Raw genomic sequence first — 17,505 nt, forward strand, 5'->3', positions numbered from 1 at the left:
CCAAGCAGCCAATAGAGGACTTGGTTTTGAATATACAGGGACGCACGTGCTGAGTCCTACACCTACACCTATACACACACCTATACGCACTTTTATACACCTATACACACCTACATACAGCATACACCTGCATACACCTATATACACCTATATACACTTACATACACCTAAACACACCTATGCACACACTTCTACACACCTATACATAGCTATACACACCTATACATAGCTATACACACCTGCCTACACATACACACATCTACACTCACCTGCACACACCTACATACATCTATACACCTACATGCACCTACATGCACATACATACACCTATAGGTATGTGTGTATCGGTGTGGATAGGTTTATGTAGGTGTGTGTGTGTGTGTGTGTGTGTAGTTGATACAGGTGTATATAAGGTGTGAAGGTGTGTGTGTGTGTGTGTGTGTGTGTGTGTGTGTGTGTGTGTGTGTGTGTGTGTGTGTGTGTGTGTGTGTGTGTGTGTGTGTGTGTGTGTGTGTGTGTGTAGATGTATAAAGGTGTATCCTAGCTGAGTGTTGATGTGTCCCTGAGCAAGACACTTAACCCTAACTGCTCCTGACGAGCTGGCTGTCGCCTTGCATGGTTGACTCTGCCGTCAATGTGTGTATTAACCGATGTAAGTCGCTTCGGATAAAAGCGTCTGCTAAATGCCCTAATTGTAATTGTATATGTACCTGGGATAAAATAACTTATATGCTAAAACAGACCGTGATTTCTAAGCTCAAAGCAAGGTCACCGTATTAAAGTCATCAGAGGAAACACACCTCATCCTTTCACGCAATATTAATCCATCCCTATGGTTCTTTTCATTGTTTCCCATCCATTGTGTAACTCATGAGGATTGATAAACAGTATGACAATATGTAGTGTGTAACTAATGAGGATTGATACACAGACACAATGTCACAAGTTGGAATGTGCAACTCATGAGGATTGATAAACAGACACTGTGTGACGCAATTTAGAGTGGAACTTGTGAGGCTTGATACACAGATCAGTCTCTGTGTTATTTTTCTTTCTTTGATTTTCACATGTTCAGACATTGCTGATTGAATTTAGTAGAAAATTATACAGTGATGTTCCATGAAGCATATATCTCCTTAGCCTACGAATCGTTCTTTCACAAGCTATCCGAGCCTTTCAGAAGCCTTGGGTTCTCATTTGACTAAAAAGCTCCTCTTACATAATGTAATTGCTGTTATATAAAATCTTAAAAATTACGTGTAAGGTGTTATCTAACGTTGTTTAAGAGATGGGGCGAGAGACGGACGCACTGAACCCATATGTAAATGTGTTTTAACATGAAACCTTAAATTCCTCTGATAATGTGCATATGCGCAGACACACGAACACACAAACACAAAAAAAACACAACACTTTTAGTTCATGAATCGTATTTAAAGTATAAGTAGTGAAATATAAACTTTGATGCACCATATTTGATGAAATAATGTATATTTTTATTAAATATATTAGTTGGGTTTTACAGTTAGCGGTCATAATTACAGTTTCAATCAAAACGGCATTACTTAATAACACCAGTAGATGGCAGCGAAACCAAGCTGTCTCTGAGAAAGTAGTTGAACTGAACCAAATAAAAACAAAGGCACTCTCGGGTAAATGGTTGTTATATTGGTTGACAAGAAGGTCTCTGTAGGTATTAAGGCACTTAGAATAGATAAAGAAGGATAAGATGAAGTATAGAACAAAAAAAAAAAAAAAAGTTAAAAAAATGCCCATCATCTCTTCCAGGTGGACGTAGGTTGTTGCTGTCTGTCCAGGCAGGAGCCATTCTTGCCAGGCTTGTGGATGAAGGTCGGCTTGAGTGGAAGTATGTCTTCACAGTTTGTGCAGATGCCCTCATTCAGCGCCAAATCACCCGACACTTTGGCCACACCGACTCGAGGACAGAAGACCTTGCTGCTGTATCCCTGCGGATGATAGGAAAGACTCCCACTCCGGTCCTCCTCCTGGTCCCTCTTGAAGCCTTGATCCTCGTCGTCTTCTTCTTCGTCACTGTTGCAGATCATCACCAGCTCAGCCTGGAAGTCCTCTTCCTCGTCCTTCGCCTCTTCGGCGTTCTTGAAGCCCATGAAGATCATGGTGACCGGCTCTTCCTCAAAGTCCTCCGTGATTTCGGTGAAGTCGTTCAGCGAAGCCTCGCTCTCCTGATAGCAGGGTGACCCCCTGTGGTCCGTCACTGCATCCGGAGTATGAAGACCGGACTGTGTGTGAGGACCGGACCTGTCGTCGCCCCTGTAGACCGGTTGAATGGGGACCCCCTCGGACCGGGCGGTCACTGAAACCAGTGTCACTGCATTGGGAACAGGGGAGCCAGCCTGGCCGCTGGGGAGCTTTGGTTTGTGGGACCGAGGCTGTGAGTCTTGGGCCTGGGCCTGGTTTGGAATGTAAGACGAGCACTGCTGAGCGATCTCCTCACAGCTCCGGGCTCCTTCCCTTGGAAGCTGTGAAGGGACGGGGCTGCATGGGCCCTTTGAACCAACATGATATCGGTCGAGGCCACCTTCTACAAGACTCTGAGCTCCATCCTGGGCCAGGCAGGTGGACGGGCTGCGGGCGGTGGGGGTGGGGGTCTGCCGGGGTGTTTTGCTGGGGGTCCTGGGTGTGGATGGCCTACTGTTACTTTGGTTGGATGTAGACTTAGAGTATACAGGCTGGTGGTATTGAACTTCGCTGGGCACCTCTTTGTCCATGGCCTGGCTGAGAAGTTCGTCTACCTCTGACTGGGTCATTTCCTCGGGTCCTTCCGTCTCACTCTTTTGGTGGGCGTGGTTTAGCGCGTACACAGACTTCCGGCCGTCGTCGTACACCTTGACTCCTTTCTCCTGGGCGTCGTCTGGGGTGATGGTTGACATGGCAACCACGTGACTCTCTCCGGTCCGGGGATCGTGTTCCACGCTGATCTCCATCGCAAAGGTAGCTGGAGGAACAGAACTCTTAGGTTAAGATCTATAACCTGAGACCTGAGAGACCACGTTACTTCAGCTAAAGAGATCTTGCCTTGCCATTTCAAATGAACGCTTTTCCCAATCTGTACCCACATGAATAGTTTGCATCACGGTGAAGAGATCCGGCAGCATATGTACCTCTCTTGGATTCCCCATCGTCAACCTCTCTTTGTGGGGTTCGGGTTCTTGGAGGTGGTGAGACGGCAGGCAGCGGATCAGACAGAGTCACCGGAGTTGGAGGGATGAGACCTGAAACTGCAAAGTTGGATCTGTGAGTGGAAACCAACTTACTTATTTCTCAATCATAGTATAAATATATACTGTGCTCAGTATCGTTCGGTATTAGTATACTTTAAAAATTATCTAAAAAATAAATTGACATTGTGAAATATTTGGGTACAAATGTTGAAAGCCAAAGGAAATTAAGGATAAAAAAAGTTGACCTTTACCTTCATTGAACCCTGCGTTTAGCTCCTGTGTGTGAAGATATAGAAGCTTAGGATCAGTTCCAGAGTGGAGAAGAAGGAGGTCCAAAATCACATGAAAGGGTGCAGCTTAAGGTCGAGTCGGTGTTAGGTGTTAGCATCCACAAGTTAACCATGCCACTCCTCTTCCTTCTCGCGTCTTGAAATACAGGCAGCAGGTAAAAGGAAATGGAGAGCAAGCCGTGTGTGTGTGTGTGTGTGTGTGTGTGTGTGTGTGTGTGTGTGTGTGTGTGTGTGTGTGTGTGTGTGTGTGTGTGTGTGTGTGTGTGTGTGCGTGTGTGCGAGTGTGTGTGTGTGTGTGCGTGTGTGTGTGTGTGTGTGTATGTTTGTGTGTGCGCTCATATTAGTGCACAGCATGCCCAGAGCCCATCAGCTGGTGAATACAGCACGCCCACACACTGGCCCCAGAAAAGCATCTTTCTAGAACGCCAAAGCATGTTGCATAGTTTGCCGCAGGCTGAGAAGGTTTGTTAGGCGACAGTGTTGACAGTTAGGATGTTAGCTTGTTAGTTTCCTTTGCGATTAGAACTCATATGCACAAGACATGCATTTCCACCTCATGCATTTTTGTATTTGGATTTTGGGTTCAAGGTTTTAAATCCATTCTTGTACAAGGAAGTGACGCCTAATTCATATTGTACACACACAGCAAGTGTTAAAGGGCAAAGGAAAGCACAGCAATCTCTGCGCACAAAGAAGAGGAAGGTCGGAAGACAGCAGGCCTACCTTTATGATGTCCTCGGCTGTCCTCTCAACCTCTTTCAAGCGCTTCAGGATCACTTCTTCATTGGCGGAGATGTTCAGCTCGTGGGTTTCCAGGTCTTCGATCTCCTTCTCTATTCTGTGGGAGGAGAGAATGCATCAGGGGATAATACAACGGCGTGCACACCGCCTCTGCAGCAGTGCTCTGGAAACATAATGAACGATGATGGATAGACCATGAATGGAGTGAGTCACTGGAGGCTCGGGGAAAAACAATCAGAAGCTATCACTCTGCATGGACTGAGGCAGTACTGCTAACGAAATATTAAAAACGGATGGCGAAATTAGCTGACAAAGATAGTAAAGATAAGTAAAGATACAAAATACCGCAGAGCAGATGAGAGCATTTTGTGACTTTGGATTTGCAATTAAGTTTGATTCCTTTGCTGTTATTTGAAATCCTTTTTTTTGCCTCCAGGGAGAGGTTATCTTTCCAACCCCATTTCCTGGGATAATGGGATGTTTCAGCCAGGTGTTAAGAGGGACATTTCCCCCCCCCCACATTGTCCCATTGTGTGTCTGATCTGAAGGGCTTTTCGGTTCCGCTCAAAGGACATTGGGCCTCACACCCCAGCAAAGCTCCTGGGCTCAGCAGCCAGCGGGCCCACCCTGTTGAGATGCTCTCTCCAGATAATCCACCCGTTGACAGGAAACAGGGCCCTGTTCGCTCTGACAGCACAACAGGCATGGACTCAGAGGTGACAGTATACCAGCTCATGCCTATAGAGCCCTTATTTCAACAGCCAAAACCCAGCCTTCTCTACAGCTGAACCCAGCTTCCCCTACAGCTAAACCCAGCCTCCCCTACAGCTAAACCCATCCTAAACCCAGCCTTTGCTACAGCTAAACCCAGCCATTTCTACAGCCTAACCCAGCCTCCCTTGAAGCCCGAACCCAGCCCCCCCTATGTGGTTCCATCCCTGTGGAAGCCATCATGGATCTGTCCACCGAGCCTGATTGGATGATTGTGTTTAGCTGGCGTTCCCTTCCCAGACAGAGGATCTCTGGGGGAGAAGCCCTGTTACATAAAAGACTGTTGGGATGAATGTCTGAGGATGTTTGAGTGACTGATACTCAGAACTCCCAGCCAGGCCTTAAGTAGGTGAAAGTAGTGGGCGTCCTAATCCTACCTGCCACCAGCTAGCCTCCTCCTAACCCCACAGGCTGCGAGTGAGGATGACACGGAATACCGAACAGCTCATTATACTGGCATACTCTCCCAGGCTGGGCCACTCTGGGACATGCATGGAGGCACTGAAGGGTGCATGTTGCTTTCTGATGGCTTGTGGTCAACTACTAATGGACACTAAAAGGGTGGAGGGAGAGAGTGCCTTCACTGCGACTTGTTGTCCAATGTATTCTGCCCTTTCCCAACTCAAGGCAAAAAGCAGTCCCAGTGAGCCGTTTCAGCTGAAACCAACACATTCAAGGAGCATAGGAAACCAGTCATATCGCCTGAGCAAATTTGTGTTTCGTAGGTGTATACCACCTCTAATGTGAACGGATGACTGATTCAGACCAGCCCCCAGTGAGGTGGACCCGCTGTACCCGTGAGGTGGACCAGCTCTACACCAGAACCCAGCGAGGTGGACCTGCTGTACCCGTGAGGTGGACCAGCTCTACACCAGCACCCAGCGAGGTGGACCTGCCGTACCTGTCGATGTTGCTCTGCAGCTGGACGGTCTGCTCCTGCTCCCCCTGGGCCTGCAGCCGCTGCGCCTCCAGATCCTCCCCGGTCTGCGGACTCAGGCCGTCCATCAGCCACTGCTCCCTCAGAGCCTTCTTCTGCAGGAGAACCGGGTTCAGGTCCAGGCCTCATTCTGAAGCAGCACCTCACACTTCTTTAACCCGTCTCTGTATATAGTTTGACTTTTCACTTTGCTATATTTTTTGCCTTTAATACATATGTTCCGATATTTTATGTAGATGTAAATATATATTACTCAAGAGCACCTTTATGTACTGAAGTTGTAACTTCTCCTCCTCGATTAGTCTCCTCTTCTTGGCAATGTCCTCCTGCACTCTCCTCTTGTCCTGTAGAGGGCGTAAAAATCAAAGAGTGAGGACGTTATTGCGACTGCACACGCCATGGAACATATTACACCTGCAAATGTTTCACATCGCGGCCTCAGACATCGCTCGCTGACTGCTGCTCGTCAACGAGGTCGTTAATCAAATCAACAAGATCCTCTAGAACTTGGCAGCACCCCAGGGTGAAGGCCACAAGCTGTTTATGGAACAAGCAGACCCCTACGACCGGGCCTCATGTACCTACTGTCAGTGGACACCTTGTGTGTGTGTCCGTCAACACATGTGTGCACCTGTTCCATATGCCTACAACCCTTCAACATTAGCCCAGGCATCAAACGCAAGGCCCACACAAGCCTGCCTGCGTGAAGCCCAGTTCAGAGGCACCATGGTGGAACAACAGAGGTACTTCACTCTGACGCTAACTCTTGGTCTGCTCTAAGTAACCCAGAGTCTGTGTTATGAGCGACGTCTGTGTTGTCCTATGATGACTCCTCTGTCCCCTGTGTTGTCCTATGATGACTCATCTGTCCCCTGTGTTGTCCTATGATGACTCCCCTGTCCATCTTCAAGGTTGTTATTTATCGATATCAATGACGCAACGTTGGTGTTCCCAGATGAACCCCTGCAGTACAGATTGTTATACCTGGCGGGCCGGTGGACAGAGGTTGTGTGGCTCAGTGGTGAACTATAACTAATCCATCCACGATGAGTGTGGCGCTAATCTTTTGTGAAAGGGGATCGCCCTGGTGACGTCCCTGGTATTAATAGTGACCTGGCGTTCTACTTCGCTGACTTCCTCTGTTTGAAGACAGTGGGAGGGGCCCGGTCCCAGTGGGAGGGGTCTAATCCCAGTGTCAGTGAGGAGTCTCATCCAAGAATTGTTGACCATTTCTGGACACACCCCACTGTGTGAGTGGGACGAACCAGTGGCAGCGATGGTCACTTACTGTGATGGGCCTACCTATACTGGTGAACCCCAAGTGTGTGAGTGGGACGAACCAGTGGCAGCGATGGTCCCTTACTGGGATGGGCCTACCTATACTGATGACCTCCCAGTGTGTGTGTGGGATGACCCAGTAGCAGCGATGGTCACTTACTGTGATGGCCTGGATCCTCTCCTTCAGCAGCTCTGATTCCTCCATGCTGACCCTGGATCAGAGAGGGAGGGATTTGTTAGTCCAGAAGTAAGTTGTGGTTTCTCAGGCAGGGGCGGGTCATCAGAGATACAGATTCCCCGCACGCTTTACCGAGAATACACAGACAGGCGGGCCGGATTCAAGGAACGGACACAAACAGGAGCACTGGCATTTGCACACATGGATATTCATATCTAAAATCATCATTCATTCCTGTGTAAATGTATCATTCTGTGACTATACTGGTTGATTGGTTCCTCCTTCACATTCATCCACCACAGGCTGTTGATTGGCTGAGAGTTCTTGGTGTCCCGCCCACTTCCCAAACACTGGCTGCTATTGGTCGTCAATCCAACTGTTGATTGAGTGGCTCATGTGAAACGTTTGACTGAATAACAAACACACTTGAGTGTCTTCACATCGCAACCGAAGCAGCAAAACTGTTTCCAGAAGGCTCCTTGGGCTGGGAGGAGGTGCTGGGGAGAAACCAGGAGGTGTAAAGGGGAGGCAGGAGGGACATGGGGATGGGAGGAACCCGCTAAAAATAAACAGGATGAGTTCCGACGGCCTGTACATAAAGTACATAGAAATATGTTTGCATTGACATCCCTTTCATCATGCATGTAAGAATGAATGACTAGAAATAGAACAGGCACATCGTTAATCTGAATTTCCTGACCTAGCACATGCTATTAGCTTGTAGAACAGCAGGAGACATATGAGGAGGAACAATAACCCAGCTGCCAGAGGGGGACTTCTCTAGGTTTATTACTTCCAACCACTGCCGAGCACGACTGCAATCTTCTTTTCTTTTTCTTGATAAACGATCCCAGCCAAGTGTGTTTCTGTTCAGTAGGTTATTGAGAGAATACATTTGAATACAAGAATACATTTGGGACAACCTTTAACTCCACCATGAACACACAAAAGGTAACGTGCTAAATCAACGTGTGGTTGTTCTTTCCTGTTAACGTTATTAACTGCAAGGGTGGTACACTGGACTTATACTCACACAGCAACCAGTTAACGAGGCCTGATGTTAATGAATCCACACTCCCATATCCCTAAAGGACCTTAATCACCATGCATTAGCTAAAATAAAGACTTAAACCTTGGCTTGATCAAAGAGGAAGGCAAACATGGTCCATTTCTAGTTTTATTTTTAGTGCAGAGAACCAATTTAGTGTGACAAAGACGAAAGCAACAACAACTCTACTGACCTAAATGTAGGAATGAATGTCCTTCAAGGCCTTCAATACTTCATTCAGAGGGGATTTGTTGTATACTAGAGCTAAATGACCCTGTTGATATCCGGGTCTCACACCTAGAACCCAACAGCTGGATCCGGTCTGTCCGCGGACCGGACCCCGGCCAGTAGAACCCCCCCCCCCCCCCAAGGTCAGGGGCCGTTCAAATCAACGCATGGAGCGGATCACCGAACTACTCCTCCTCTGGGAGGGTGTGTGTGTGTGTGTGTGTGTGTGTGTGTGTTGCCGTGTGTGTGTGTGTGTGTGTGTGTGTGTGTGTGTGTGTGTGTGTGTGTGTGTGTGTGTGTGTGTGTGTGTGTGTGTGTGTGTGTGTGTGTGTGAGACGTTCATTTGTGTTTCAAACCTCTTCTACGTCTGTGTAACTGGAGTACTCCCCCCCCCCCCCCCCACCTTGACCAGGTCCCCACAAAGCAACACACACACACACACACACCCGCTAAACAATGGTCTTGATGATCACATGGTACCAGGGGTTAAACAAAGAGAACCTAGCAAGGCAGATGCTGCTTAGGAAACACAGAATAAAACAAAACATTGCTGACATGCTTTTGTTCAAGAACCCTGAACCTCGCTGACTGTCCATCATCTATTTTCCACCAGTGGATGCTTCCCCTCTCATTGGTAGTGCATCATTCCTATTGGCGGGTCAACATCGATGCCTTCCAAATGATTTCACGAATTCACTGAAACCGTAGACAAGACTGTAGACAAGAAAAATATAGAATTGATGAGTGAATCAAGTTGGATTAATGCTGATGTTTAAGCAGGTGTATGATGTTAAATTAGAGAAAGATATAAAACTATAAATGGAATGCCCTATATTTCAGCACAGTGAATGAATGAATATGAATGATTTCATAGTTGTTTTCCCTCTTCTTTGTTTGTATGCTCGTCGCACACAACAGTCTCACACAAAGATGGAATCCAACTCCATTTATATTAGTATTATCATCACAATGAGGCATGAATGCATAAGTGCATTATACTGCGCTGCATATTCAAAAGCCTCTTCCTCCACACTGAACTCCCCCTCACACGGCCACCTCAAATCTGTCAAGCCTCGCCCACTCACCACAGCTTCTCCAGAACACCGCAGAACCCTAAAGCACGCAACACACAGAATAACGGAACCCTAGAGCACACAACACATGGAACAACAGAACCCTAAAGGACCCAACACACAGAACAACAGAACCCTAAAGCACACAACACATGGAACAACAGAACCCTAAAGCACACAACACATGGAACAACAGAACCCTAAAGCACACAACACATGGAACAACATAACCCTAAAGCACACAACATATGGAACAACAGAACCCTAAAGCACACAGCACATGGAACAACAGAACCCCAAAGCACACAGCACATGGAACAACAGAACCCTAAAGCACACAACACATGGAACAACAGAACCCTAAAGCACACAGCACATGGAACAACAGAACCCTAAAGCACCCAACACACAGAATAACAGAACCCTAGAGCACACAACACATGGAAGAACAGAACCCTAAGCAGACAACACACAGAATAACAAGCTAACAGAACCCTTAACCCTCCTCTAACACAGAGAATAACATGACACTAACGTAACCCTTAACCCGCCTCTAACACAGAGAATAACATGACACTAACATAACCCTTAACCCGCCTCTAACACAGAGAATAACATGACACTAACATAACCCTTAACCCGCCTCTAACACAGAGATTTATATGATGCTAAAATAACCCTAAACCCTCCTCTAACACAGAGAATAACTTGAACTTTATGTGATTGACTGTGATTTTAACCTTTCAGAAGATCCTCAGGTCAGATGCATGGATTAAAGTCAACATATTATGCCACCAGGTGTGAGCGTGATTAGCCGTAACAACACATCCATCTATGATGTCAGAAGAGGCCGATTTTCAAAACGGCTTGTTACGGCTAATCACACTCACACCAGGTGGTATAATATGTCACCTTTAAGTGGTCTGGAATCTGGGCAGGGAGGATGAGAGAAGGCTAAGCCTTACCTCCACGTCCCAGAGATACACTGGCTATAGAACTCATTGAACCATACTCATCATAGATAGATAGATGGGTGATGGACAGATGAATGGATGATGGCCAGATGGATGGATGATGGACAGATGAATAAATGATGGACGGATTAAAGGATGGTGGACAGATGAATGGATGATGGTCAGATGGGCTGGGTGTGTAAAACAACGGCAGTGAGAGAGGAGGAGAAACATGAAGGCATCTCTGAGGAAGGGTCAAACAGGCAGGTACACGGAGGCGTGTGATTGGACCTGAAGGGATGGGGCGGTTAGACAGAGGCTGATTTAAACTGAGGAGCAGTAGAGGCGGAGCCACAGACTGAGGGGGTGGGGCTGCTGACCCAGCCCGGGTCTCTGGCCAGCCGTCCAATAGGAAACAGGACGTGAGATCCCTCTAAAGCCAAAGAGTTTTAAAGACTCTCTCGGTACGTTTGAGGCCATAGGCTGGTTGTGGTGTTGTGCGTGTTCTCTGTGTGGATCGTTACTACAATGGAAGTCTATGAGCAGTTGAAGGTGTGTTTTAATTGTCTGTTGACAAGACAGACGAAACCTGTGAGCAGACTCAGAAGAGCCTCGGGTCAGGTTAACAGCGGTGGAAGGAAGGACGCTGCAGTCCTCCGGAGAGGAGAGGAGGAGCCAGATGATCAACAACCACCAAACGCCCTTTCAGCTGCCCCCCTCCCTGCCTCTTGTCGTACAAACGTGATTGGCAGGAAAGATGGAGTCCCAGAACCAATAAGGGGAGCCCTGTCCTGGCCCCGCCCACTAGAACAGAGATGTTTCCCGCTCCTCGCTGGTGAACGGCGACGGCATTTACCCCCAATGACACTCAAACTACAGCTCTTAACCACCGCACCTGTACACTTTTTTTCACAATCACAGCGGACCTTTACGGGCACTTGGTGAGGCCAGGTTACCATGGCAACCAGCAGTTAAAACAGTGTACGACCTTCTGGATGGGCGCAAACATTCTCTGTTCCCACTCAACTTTCTCCCCATTTTTAGACTGTCTGAGATTCTACTCCTATGTACTGGATCTCTGTGTACTGGGTCCATGTGCTGGTTCTATGTGCTGGGTCCACGTGTTGGGGTATATGGGTTAGTCTGGGGGGGGTCCATGCTGTGCCAGATGAAGGTCAGTCCGCCCCCCCCCCACCTGTTGTCACCCTGATCCTGCCTCCTGCAGCGCTGAAAATAGAGTCAGCTCTCCCAGCCGTACACCGGCCTGGTCGCACTCACTAGCCCTGTACGCCTGTCTGTCTGTCTGCCTGTCGGCCTGTCTGTCTGTCTGTCTGTCTGTCGGTCTGTCTGTTTGTGTGCGTGTGTGTGTGTGTCTGTCTGTCTGACTGTTTGTCTCTCTGTCTGACTCTACGTTTGTCTTTGCGCTTGTACAGTGTACAGTGTGTGCATGCGTATGTGTGCTTTTGTGTTTGTATGAGTGTGCGTGTGTGTGTGTGTGTGTGTGTGTGTGTGTGTGTGTGTGTGTGTGTGTGTGTGTGTGTGTGTGTGTGTGTGTGTGACATCATGGTGCACAGAGCAGTGAGGTAAGACACAAATCTCTTACCTCAGAGATTTGGGGGGGGGTGGGTGGGGTTTGGAGGTTCTACGACAGATGAAGACAACCATTTCAACAGCTGCTCCAAAGGGTTAGGGTTGGGGTACGGTCCACACCCAGGGTTAGGGATGGGGTACGGTCCACACACAGGGTTAGGGTTGGGGTACGGTCCACACCCAGGGTTAGGGTTGGGGTACGGTCCACACCCAGGGTTAGGGTTGGGGTACGGTCCACACCCAGGGTTAGGGTTGAGGTACGGTCATCACCCAGTGTTAGGGTTGGGGTACGGTCATCACCCAGTGTTAGGGTTGGGGTAGGGTCCACACCCAGGGTTAGGGTTGAGGCACGGGTCCCCACATGTTCCTCAGATTGTGGGGTCTAGAGGTTCCGCTGGTGGTGCAGCACCATGGAGTCTGTTGAGCTCCTCTGACCCCGGTGGGATTAACTGAGGAAAGCCCTGGAGAAACAGGTCACGCCCTGAGAGGTCGGGCCCTGAGAGGTCGGGCCCTGAGAGGTCGGGCCCTGAGAGGTCGTGGAGGGGTTAACCTGGGACGACCACGTGGTCCCCAGGCTGCCTCCAGTGGGTCCTTGAGGAGGTAAGCCGGTCTGCCCCCCCCCCACACACACCACCACCCTGGTCTCCATCTTCCTGATCCTCCTCCATCAGATCTGATGGATTCTAACGAAGAGCTTCAGGTGGCTCAACTCAGAACCTGTAGCGTCCAGAGACCAAATCATTAAACACTCTTATTCAAAAGATAGTTTTTGTATTATTATTATAATCATTATTATTATTATTATTATTATTATTATTATTATTATTATTATTATTACCATTATTGTAAGCATTAAGTTATTAACCTTATTATTTCTTATTATCCCTATAATTGGCATTAACATGATGAATCGTTTTTCTTTATTTTTACACAAGTCTTACTTTCTTCCTGCAGATATCCTGCGTTTGTTGTGAACAATGTGTGAGGCTGCCCCATGCGGAGCCCTCCTCTGAGTTCCTACACGGTGATCGTCGGATCGCACATGAATCGGATTGTTCTCCGCTGACGACACACTATTAAATGTTCTATTTCTGATGCCACCTTTACGACAGTAAGTTCATTGTGTACTTTCGTTTGTTCCTGTGGTTAAAAATAGCTAGGAGGCTGCTCTTTAATAATTTATTTGCTAATACTATTGTTTTGTATCATTCACTTCCTTCCTGTCCAAGTATCCCAGAGAGAACACAGTGTGTTTTATTACACATCAGTATACACTGTGCTTTTACATTACAGAAAACACAGTGTGTTTCCTTACACATCAAACATCAGTATACACTGTGCGTATTGACTTCATCACAATGTTCTTTCTATTCAGAGACTAGACGAATGCTAAGCAAGAGTATAACAAGTCCAAAACATTTCAAATATTTGGAATCCCTTAACTTTCCAAATATGTCACGTTATGTTGGAATAATGTGGTTTCTTGTTTCAGGAACGGTGTCTCTTGTTTTAGTACTAGTGTTGTCTCGGTCTAGTATCTATTGTTTTAGGGCTAGTATCTCTTGCTTTAGAACTAATGTCTCTTGTTTTAGGACTAGTGTCTCTTGTTTTAGTACTAGTGTTGTCTCTTGTTTTACGGCTAGTATCTATTGTTTTAGGGCTAGTATCTCTTGCTTTAGAACTAATGTCTCTTGTTTTAGGACTAGTGTCTCTTGTTTTAGTACTAATGTGGTATCTTGTTTTAGTACTAATAAGGTCTCTTGTTTAAGGAATATTGTCTCTGTTTTTAGGACTAGTGTTGTGCCTTGTTTTAGGACTATTGTCTCTTGTTTTAGGACTAGTGTTTCTTGTTTTAGGACTAGTGTCTCTTGAGAACTAGTAATGTCTCTGGTACTAGGACTAGGGATGTCTCTGGTTTTGTGTTTCTGTACTGAACACCAACAGATGAGCCCTTGCATGACAGGAGGATGATAAACAAGTGTCAACGACAGAAAGGGCGTTCTAGAGGGTGGTAGTGACATTCCAGTCTCACCCCATTGGCTGCTCTAACGGGGTGTGAGTGCTGAGGAGAAGGTGTGTGTGTGTGTTTGTGCGTGTGTGTCGTGTTTGTTTTTGTGTGCCTGTTGTGTAGGTGTGAGTGTCCGTGTGTGTGTCGTGTTTGTGTGTGTCTGCCTGTGGTGTGTATGTGTTTGTGTGTGTGTGCCTGTCGGGTGTGTCTGTGTGTTTATGTGTTTATGTGTGTGTGTGTGTTTGTGTGTGTGCTGCGCTCGGTTAATGAATATTCAAAGTACACCCGTGTGTAAAATCATGAATATTGAGAGGAGTGCTGTGAACCATCTAAAAGTCAAAGTTATTTAAATTACAAATACATTGAAATGAAATACAAACACAGCTATAGATTGTGTCTAATCAGGATGGTCATGTAGTCAAGTTTGCACAACAACAAAAAGCATTTGGAATAACAGCAGATGTCATTACAAACAAAAAGGACAGAATTAACATGATTAGATATTGTTGAGTGTATGTGTGTGTGTGCTTGTGTGTATTTGTGTGTATGTGTGTGTCAGTGTGTGTGTGTGTGTGTGTGTGTGTGTGTGTGTGTGTGTGTGTGTGTGTGTGTGTGTGTGTGTGTGTGTGTGTGTGTGTGTGTGTGCGCGCGCGTGTGTGTGTGTGTGTGTGTGTGTGTGTGTGTGTGTGTGTGTGTGTGTGTGTGTGTGTGTGTGTGTGTGTGTGTGTGTGTGTGTGTGGTGTGCGTGTGTGTGTGTGTGTGTTTATGTAGTACGGACCGAAGTCTCTGTTGGTCAGTGTTTAACTCCCAGTGAAAGTGCTCACTAAACCGCCCGTTCATCCTGGACCCCTGCTGGGACAGGAAACACCTCACTGAATCAGGAGCTTACTGAACCACAGGGACCAGGGAACCACGGGGACAACCTCTCTGCCTTACCTTCATCACTAGACCTGTAGTTAAGGGTCACTCCTCTACTCATCACCAGACCTTTAGTTTAGCTCCCAGTGCGTAAGGTCCAAGTTCTACTACACTAGACTCCTTGATGAGATGTAGGTCTACGTTCTAGTGGACTCCTTTAGGAGATGTAGAGTAGTATGTACTAGTTCTACAGGCTGGCATGACGGGACTTTAGAGAACCCAGCTTTGCTTTTCTGTGTAGGTCTACATCATGCAAAAAGATAAACACATCTTGAACTGTAGGGCTACTGTTGCACAACACAGACAATATGCATTATGCTGGCATCTGGTGACCGTGATGCAGGACAGAACAGCCGACACCTTCCAATATCTAATATAGATGAGGTGCGACAAGGATCAATACAGGATGGAGACACACGTCCATCACTCTCTTGCCTCACTCCCCAGCATAACGCAGCCACTCTCCACATCACTCTCCGGCAACAATCCCCAGCGTAACTCTCCAGCGTCACTCTCCTTCCTCACTCTCCATCATCTCCCTACAGTATGACTCTCTAGCCTCGCTCTCCATCATCACCCTACAGTATGACTCTCTAGCCTCACTCTCCATCATCTCCCTACAGTATGACTCTCTAGCCTCACTCTCCATCATCACCCTACAGTATGACTCTCTAGCCTCGCTCTCCATCATCTCCCTACAGTATGACTCTCTAGCCTCGCTCTCCATCATCTCCCTACAGTATGACTCTCTAGCCTCACTCTCCATCATCTCCCTACAGTATGACTCTCTAGCCTCACTCTCCATCATCTCCCTACAGTATGACTCTCTAGCCTCGCTCTCCATCATCACCCTACAGTATGACTCTCTAGCCTCACTCTCCATCATCACCCTACAGTATGACTCTCTAGCCTCACTCTCCATCATCTCCCTACAGTATGACTCTCTAGCCTCACTCTCCATCGTCTCCCTACAGTATGACTCTAGCCTCACTCTCCATCATCACCCTACAGTATGACTCTAGCCTCGCTCTCCATCATCACCCTACAGTATGACTCTCTAGCCTCACTCTCCATCATCTCCCTACAGTATGACTCTCTAGCCTCGCTCTCCATCATCACCCTACAGTATGACTCTAGCCTCGCTCTCCATCATCACCCTACAGTATGACTCTCTAGCCTCGCTCTCCATCATCTCCCTACAGTATGACTCTCTAGCCTCACTCTCCATCATCACCCTACAGTATGACTCTAGCCTCACTCTCCATCATCACCCTACAGTATGACTCTCTAGCCTCACTCTCCATCATCTCCCTACAGTATGACTCTAGCCTCGCTCTCCATCATCTCCCTACAGTATGACTCTAGCCTCGCTCTCCAGCATCACCCTACAGTATGACTCTAGCCTCGCTCTCCAGCATCACCCTACAGTATGACTCTAGCCTCGCTCTCCAGCATCACCCTACAGTATGACTCTAGCCTCACTCTCCATCATCACCCTCCACATCACTCTCAAGCCACTCTCCAGCATAACTCTCCAGCCTCACTCTCCAGTCTCACCCTCCAGCCTCACTCTCCAGCCTCCCTCTCCAGGCTCACCCTCCAGTCTCACTCTCCAGCCTCACTCTCCACATCACTCTCCAGCATCACAGAAAGTAAGGTTGTCAGGGTCCTGCTTGTTTTCTGAAACTAACAGCAGCTTACCAAGTGCAGGGAAAGCCCATTAGCCTCAAATAGTGTGTTTAAGAGGATTAGCAGACTAGACTGGGGCTGAGCCGGCAAGACGGCAAACAGAACAGAGCCGACACTGAAAAGAAGGAAAAGATTGAGACTCACTGTTCCTGCGTCCGGTCCATGTCCTGATCACTGGGGTCTGTCACCACGCCGCCGCTGTATGTCCCTCAACAAGCTGTGTGTGTGTGTGTGTGTGTGCGTGTGTGTGTATGTGTGTGTGTGTGTGTGTGTGTGTGTGCTAGAAGACACTGCTCAGTGTACTGTGCACAGAGATTTGGAGTCCAGCATTACTGCTGTGGGAGTTGCAGAGCAGGTAGGCAGTGTGTGTGTGAGTGTGTGTTTGTGTGTGGCTGAGACTGAGCTAGCTATTCACTGGGAGGCTCCTCTTTACACCCCCCCCCCTCATCTAACTCCCACCTTCTCTCTCTCTCTCTCTCTCTCTCTCTCTCTCTCTCTCTCTCTCTCTCTCTCTCTCTCTCTCTCTCTCTCTCTCACTATCTCTCTATCTCTCTCTCTCTCCCTCCCACCTTCTCGCTCACTCTTTCTTTCTGTCAATCT

General features: G+C 47.6%; 1 protein-coding gene across 1 annotated transcript; it reads right to left on the minus strand.

Annotated features, from left to right (window-relative positions):
- Positions 1 to 1,335: 1,335 nt before the first annotated feature.
- On the minus strand, positions 1,336 to 17,303 carry LOC130377595 (palmdelphin-like). The gene is made up of 8 exons (XM_056584749.1): positions 17,050 to 17,303; positions 7,381 to 7,432; positions 6,206 to 6,286; positions 5,907 to 6,037; positions 4,217 to 4,331; positions 3,455 to 3,479; positions 3,144 to 3,260; positions 1,336 to 2,977 (listed from the first exon to the last, which is right to left on the minus strand). The coding sequence occupies exons 1-8, from the start codon at positions 17,067 to 17,069 to the stop codon at positions 1,776 to 1,778; spliced, it is 1,743 nt and encodes a 580-aa protein (XP_056440724.1). The 5' UTR covers positions 17,070 to 17,303; the 3' UTR covers positions 1,336 to 1,775.
- Between the last annotated feature and the right edge of the window lie 202 nt (positions 17,304 to 17,505).

The sequence above is a fragment of the Gadus chalcogrammus genome, chromosome 23, assembly GCF_026213295.1.
Source record: "Gadus chalcogrammus isolate NIFS_2021 chromosome 23, NIFS_Gcha_1.0, whole genome shotgun sequence".
Taxonomy (NCBI): domain Eukaryota; kingdom Metazoa; phylum Chordata; class Actinopteri; order Gadiformes; family Gadidae; genus Gadus; species Gadus chalcogrammus.

Excerpts from the sequence above, each read along its gene's own strand:
- LOC130377595 (XM_056584749.1), bottom strand. The coding sequence starts at position 17,069 with ATGGACCGGACGCAGGAACA. Across the intron at positions 7,433-17,049 it reads ATGGACCGGACGCAGGAACA|GGTCAGCATGGAGGAATCAG; the intron begins GTGAGTCTCAAT and ends TCTCTGATCCAG. Across the intron at positions 3,480-4,216 it reads CAGCCGAGGACATCATAAAG|GAGCTAAACGCAGGGTTCAA; the intron begins GTAGGCCTGCTG and ends CTTCACACACAG.